Genomic DNA, 7724 nt, shown 5'->3' with positions numbered 1-7724 from the left:
CCGGTCACATTGGACTCACACTGACTGGCATAATTGACTCGACACTGACTGGCATATTGACTCGCACTGACTGGCATATTGACTCACACTGACTGGCACATTGACTCACACTGACTGGCACAATTGACTCACACTGACTGGACATTGATCACACTGACTGCACATGACTCAACACTGACTGGCACATGACTCACATGACTGGCACATTGACTCACACTGACTGCACATTGACTCACTGACTGGCACATTGACTCACACTGACTGAATATTGACTCACACTGACCGGCATATGACTCACACTGACTGGCATTTTGACTCACATTGACTCACATTGACCGGCACATTGACTCACACTGACTCGCACTGACTGGCACATTGACTCACACTGACTGGCACATTGACACTAACTGACTGGCACATTGACTCACACTGACCTGGCACATTGACTACACACTGACTGGACTTGACTCACTGACTGGCACATTGACTCGCACTGACTGGCACATTGACTCACACTGACTGGCACATTGACTCACATTGACTGGCACATTGACTCACTGACTGGCACATTGACTCACACTGACTGGCACATTGACTCACTGACTGACATTGACTCACACTGACTGGCACATTGACTCACTGACTGGCACATTGACTCACACTGACTGGCATATTGACTCACACTGAATGGCATTTTGACTCACACTGACTGGCATTTTGACTCACATTGACTCACATTGACCGGCACTGACTGGCATATTGACTCACACTGACTGGCAGATTGTCTCACACTGACTGGCACATTGACTCACACTGACTGGCATATTGACTCGCACTGACTGGCATATTGACTCACACTGACTGGCAATTTGACTCACACTGACTTGCATTTTGACTCACACTGACTGGCATTTTGACTCACATTGACTCACATTGACCGCACACATTGACTCACACTGACTGGCACTGACTGGCATATTGACTCACACTGACTGGCACATTGACCACACTGACTGGCACATTGACTCACACTGACTGGCATATTGACTCGCACTGACTGGCATATTGCTCACACTGACTTGCATTTTGACTCACACTGACTGGCACATTGACTCCACATTGACTCACACTGACTAGCATATTGACTCACACTGACTGGCACATGACTGCAACACTGACCGGCACATTGACTCACACTGACTAGCACATTGACTCACATTGACTGGTATATTGACTCACATTGACTCACACTGACTAGCACATTGACTCACACTGACTGGCATATTGACTCGCACTGACTGGCACATTGACTCACACTGCCTCATGAATACTGATTCAATACCAGGAGGCGTATCATAAGTAAACAATGTGACACTAACTCACAGGAGTAATATCCTAACATCTGACCACTAACTCACAGGAGTAATATCCTACATCTGAGGACTAACTCACAGGAGTAATATCCTAAATCTGACACTAACTCACAGGAGTAATATCCTAAAATCTGACACTAACTCACAGGAGTAATATCCTACATCTGAGACTAACTCACAGGAGTAATATCCTACATCTGACACTGAACTCACAGGATTAATATCCTACATCTGACACTAACTCAAGGAGTAATGTCCTACATCTGACACGAACTCACAGGATTAATATCCTACAATCTGACACTAACTCACAGGAGCAATATCCAACATCTGGGACTAACTCACAGGAGTAATATCCAACATCTGACACTAACTCAACAGGAGTAATATCCTAAATCTGACACTAACTCACAGGAGTAATGTCCTACATCTGACACTAACTCACAGGAGTAATATCTTACATCTGACACTAACTCACAGGAGTAATATCCAACGTCTGACACTAACTCACAGGAGTAATATCCAACGTCTGACACTAACTCACAGGAGTAATATCCCAACGTCTGACACTAACTCACAGGAGCAATATCCAACATCTGGGACTAACTCACAGGAGTAATATCTAACATCTGACACTAACTCACAGGAGTAATATCCAACGTCTGACACTAACTCACAGGAGTAATATCCAACGTCTGACACTAACTCACAGGAGTAAAATATCCAACATCTGACACTAACTCACAGGAGTAATGTCCTACATCTGACACTAACTCACAGGAGTAATATCTTACATCTGACACTAACTCACAGGATAATATCCTACATCTGACACTAACTCACAGGAGTAATATCCAACGTCTGACACTAACTCACAGGAGTAATATCCTAACATCTGATGAGACTAACTCACAGGAGTAATAATCCTACATCTGAGACTAACTCACAGGAGTAATATCATACATCTGACACTAACTCACAGGAGTAATATCATACATCTGAGACTACTCACAGGAGTAATCTACATCTGACACTAACTCACAGGAGTAATGTCCTACATCTGACACTAACTCACAGGAGTAATTCATACATCTGAGACTAACTCACAGGAGTAATATCATACATCTGACACTAACTCACAGGAATATTCCTACATCTGAACATAACTCACAGGAGTTTGACTCACACTGACTGGCATTTTGACTCACATTGACTCACATTGACCGGCACATTGACTCACACTGACTGGCACTGACTGGCATATTGACTCACACTGACTGGCACATTGACTCACACTGACTGGCACATTGACTCACACTGACTGGCATATTGACTCGCACTGACTGGCATATTGACTCACACTGACTTGCATTTTGACTCACACTGACTGGCACATTGACTCACATTGACTCACACTGACTAGCATATTGACTCACACTGACTGGCACATTGACTCACACTGACCGGCACATTGACTCACACTGACTAGCACATTGACTCACATTGACTGGTATATTGACTCACATTGACTCACACTGACTYGCACATTGACTCACACTGACTGGCATATTGACTCGCACTGACTGGCACATTGACTCACACTGCCTCATGAATACTGATTCAATACCAGGAGGCAGTATAATCTGCCAGTGATAGAACATCGTGCTTAACAATCACACGACGCTTAATATACCGCTCACTACGAGTCTGAACAACTTTTAAACACTCACCTCAGGAGTAGATATCCTGACCCACTATGAGACTCAACTCATACACAGAGGAGTAATACTTCCGCAATTTCTACATCCCGTAGGCCACTGCTGACACTTAAAAAACTACACAGGAGTTAATATCCAACATACTGCAGACTAAACTCACAGCGCATGTTAAATGCATCATACTTAAACAATGTTGACGCAACATCACGAGGAGTAGTTCAACTACACACTAGAGAACCACTCAACGCAGACTTCATCCAGGAGTATCTATCCTACAACACTACATACCTGGACACTCAACTTACCACAGGCAGTACTAATCCATCAAACCAAGCTGCCCATCTTTATCTGACCTTTGTTTGAACATTGTTATCGTTGACAATCTCAAATCTTTCACAAGGAGTTCCATTAATGTAGAATCAATTATTCTAGTAGAGCATCTCCTGAGTCGCTCGTTGGAACTCTGCATCATGAGAGTGATAATGTATCCAACTCATCTGACCACTCATGGTCTTTTGGAGGCACGATCTATATTCCTAACTCATCTGAGAGATCTTAGTCTCGAGAATGTGGAGTAATTATTCCTTGTCAAATACACTTTGAGACATTGACTAATGTTGCAGATGCAATTCCTGGAGAGGTAAAGAGTAGGTTTCGTGAAATATTATTGTGACTCACTCCTAGAGCGCTCACCACGCGAGATAGCAAAATATGGGACTCGACTGCCTGAGTACTATACTCTTTCTCTACTTGGAAGTAAAACTCATGACCAGTTAGATTCTAGACAAGCTAAACATCAAATCAGTTGGACACTCACAGTATAAGTGAGTCGTGATTAAAAGAATAGAAAGAATGAGATACACTCAGCTCACTAGGATAGTAAATACATAGTCCTACATCTAGAAGAAACAAACCACTACAGAGTAATAGCAGGCTACATCGCGCTGCTTCACAGTGCTTATACGGTCAATCAGGAATGTTTATGTCCACTCATTCGGTACGCTACAAACTCATGGAGACGTACTCATCGAGAGTGAAGTAACTATCCATACTATCTGACACTCCTTCTCCGTTCCTCCTATCTCTCACTGCTTTTCTCACTTATTGAGACCCAGAGCACATGAGGCACGTTTCTACACTAAGCTCTTAGACGACGCCAATTATCCTACATCTGAGAAGGCTCAGGAACCATCGTAACCTCACAGGAGTAAACTATCCGAATGCTTTGGGCATAACACATAACTCACTCCTTTGAAAATGGATGTACAAACTTCTAATCGTACTCCATATTGCATGACTTTTAAATTCACAGGATGTCACCATCCGACCCTTTCCAGCACAGTGAATACCTGAACATTTGCTGTAGACTAAATATAGCTGCTAGAACAAAGAGATGCTCACGTATTGTTCATCCAGACGAATTGTTGGAGATCACTCTGAATGCGAAAAACACCCTACTCACAGAGAGTAATGTACCTGAGAGCAGTCATCTGAGACTACCACATTCTATCTAGTGACGTGATTGACTTATCCTACTCTGACACTAACTCACAGGATTAATGACTTCGCTACATCTGACATCTAGACGAACGCACAGGAGGTAAATGTCCTACATCTCGAGACTCAGCCCGTCTCCAAACTCACAGTTGCGCCCAGTTACACTGTTGCTGGATAAGAGCATGTTAGAGCGATCGCTGAACGCACACAGGGAGTGATGTGCCATAGTCGCTAGAGAAGAAGATGTGTAAACGCTGCACTTGGAAGTTGTGGATCTCTCTCCTTTGTTCTGTGAGAGGAGACACACTCGAGAACGACAACTAGGATTGACACATCATCACATCCTCTCATCACCTGCACATGCTGACACTTCCCTATCGCATCCTCCAAGTAGAGCAGGCAAGAGTGGAATATCCAGGAGCGATTTCTGGGACTTCAAAATAACCTTGCAAAAGGACGCTAAAACTCACTCCAACCATCGAATAACATACACGACAGTAACTGTTTATTTTCAATTTATCATAGATTCATATACATTTCACGTATAGGACACTATTAAAATTACCACGAGCCGGGATCAAGTGTCTCTTACAATTCTGACATCAGGACACTATGGCCAAGTATCGATGCTGGCTGTTGGACAGTAAGGTTAATCCCCTAGTTTCGAGCGCTGAGGTCAGATCTACATATTGGTATATAACATCCATGCCTGTGTGTGGACCTGCCTCAGAGACTCTAGAGCATAGTATGCTAGCATTCTCAATGCCGTACCCTAGTCTGAACAGACACTAACTGAGGCTAGGAGTTCACTATAATTCCCGAGATGTCGTGGAGGCACCACGCAAGATGGTATTCAAAGGAGTAGGTGATCCAGCCAGATTCTTTGACACAACTAACTTACAGGAGCAATATCCAACATCTGAGAGAACGCTTAACTCTCCCAATTGCTTGACAGAGGAGTTAAGCCTGACTACAATATCCAACATCAATGACCAACTCTAGACTCTTAACCAGGGAGTTAATATTTTATCAGTCTGACTAGCGCTGGTTAATGGCGAGCAGACAAGACACTCTTAATCGCTGGAGTTAGATTTGGTGGCTCCTCATACGTTCTTGTACCACTGCCGCACGCGAGTTTATAAGAGAGAACACCTATAAGAACGCAGAATATGAAAAAATTTACGATCTGGAGTTCTGTAGTTTATAAAATCTATATAATGGTGGTCTTTTAGTTCCGTCGTAAGTCTGGGCTCATAACGAAAGCCTTGTGCATCGAGGGAAGATATTAATATCATCAAACGTCTGGACAACTTGTAAACTATTAAAAATCAGCACAGGAGTGTAATTGACAGTCCTATACAGTCATGAGAACGTAAACTCTAGCTGACGCATTCAATCTTACTGGGACGTGAGTAACAGTTATAAACTTATCTAGAACTTACCTGACGACCTAACACCACTCTCTAGCTTACGAATGTAAGCTCAATACCTTTGTGTGATGCTTGCAGTTTACTCACTAAAAGCTAGTGAGAAATATAAGGATGCGCAAACCGAGAGCGGTAGATGGCAGGTTTTAGGCCTAATTCTGTTACACAAATTACGAATGATACACCTGCATGTCACTTACACATTGATCCTGACATGGATAGCTCACAACATTGCTTCATGTGTGGTGTTATATAGTAACGCTTACATCTACAGACACTCCTCACTCTTTACCATGCACCTCTAACATCAGCACGAGAGTAATATCCTATCTCATCTTAAGCAGCTAACTCACAGGAGTAATATCCTACATCTGACACTAACTCACAGGAGTAAATATCTACATCTGACACTAACTCACAGGAGTAATATCCTACATCTGAACTAACTCACAGGAGTATATCCACATCTGAGACTAACTCACAGGAGTAATATCATACTCTGACACTGACTCACAGGAGTAATAGCTCTAATCCACTCTGAACTACTCACAGGAGTAATATCATACATCTGACACTAACTCACAGGAATAATGTCCTAACATCTGACACTAACTCACAGGAGTAATATCCTACATCTGAGACTAACTCACAGGAGTAATATCCTACATCTGACAACTAACTCACAGGAGTAATATCCTACATCTGAGACTAACTCACAGGATGTAATATGCCTACATCTGACACTAACTCACAGGAGTAATATCCTACATCTGAGACAGCTAACTCACAGGAGTAATATCCTACATCTGGCGTTGACAGTAAGTCCTGCGATATCGTGGGTGTCGATCATGTTGCCGTCCCATTTCTTCCGGTAGCTGGTGTCATGAAGGACGTCGTAAAGGGTCTCAGCAGTCACGTCCTTGCACACTATCCTCATCTGAAACAATAAGACACAAAAATGTATTGAGAAATACAATTATGTAATAACCTATACCGATAAACCCTGTTACCACGTTAACTACATAGAAATGAGTACGTACCGACTTTGTTGCCACTACAGTTATTACTGTGTAGTTACATAGGACTGGGTTAGCTGTGAATAACATGGGACTGATTCCACTTCCCTGGACTGCGATCTCTGAAGCTGGAACTGTCTTTAGTATCAATGAAGTAAACAAGAGATCTGACACAAAATATGCTAGAGTCTCTCTTCCAGAAGGGTTGATGTTAACACCTTGTTATTTGGAATGTTGCCCATTGATCAGTCCGTGTTTTATAGAAATCATTACACTGTTTAGAAAACCAGGTGAGAATAGGGTACAGTACACCACCATAACAACAACAACATTATAAGTTGAGGAAGCAGAATATATTATATTGCTGTAATATCTGCGTGACCACATGGAACCAACGGAATATACCAGAACCTACCTAAATGTATTAATTTACAATATGAGATATATTAGTTGAATTAATAATAAACTATATGAAGTGTTTCCTTGGAGATATTACGTAAGATTACAACCATCTTAATGCGCTCTGTTTCCATGATAGTGTACATCATATTAAACTCCATCCAGTGTAGTGTACATCATATTAAACTCCAATTGGAGTTTAATATGATGCTACACCTACACTGGATGGAGTTTATAGAATGTTACACTACACTGGATAGAGTTTAATATGATGTACACTACACTGGCATGGAG

The 7724-nt window shown here is 42.3% G+C and overlaps 1 protein-coding gene across 1 annotated transcript in view; it reads right to left on the bottom strand.

The window, feature by feature from the left end:
• The window catches only part of LOC111967181 (START domain-containing protein 10), a 49195-nt gene that overhangs the window by 9768 nt on the left and 31703 nt on the right, over positions 1-7724 (bottom strand). The window contains exons 2-3 of the mRNA XM_070444660.1: positions 6820-6952; positions 6700-6723 (exon numbers count right to left, since the gene is read on the bottom strand). Coding sequence (XP_070300761.1) covers positions 6700-6723; positions 6820-6952 — 157 coding nt within the window. The remainder of the gene's footprint in view (positions 1-6699; positions 6724-6819; positions 6953-7724) is intronic.

Source organism: Salvelinus sp. IW2-2015, linkage group LG8, assembly GCF_002910315.2.
Source record: "Salvelinus sp. IW2-2015 linkage group LG8, ASM291031v2, whole genome shotgun sequence".
Classification (NCBI taxonomy): domain Eukaryota; kingdom Metazoa; phylum Chordata; class Actinopteri; order Salmoniformes; family Salmonidae; genus Salvelinus; species Salvelinus sp. IW2-2015.
The sequence above is the reverse complement of the archived record's forward strand: the minus strand, read 5'-3'. Positions and strand labels throughout refer to the sequence as shown.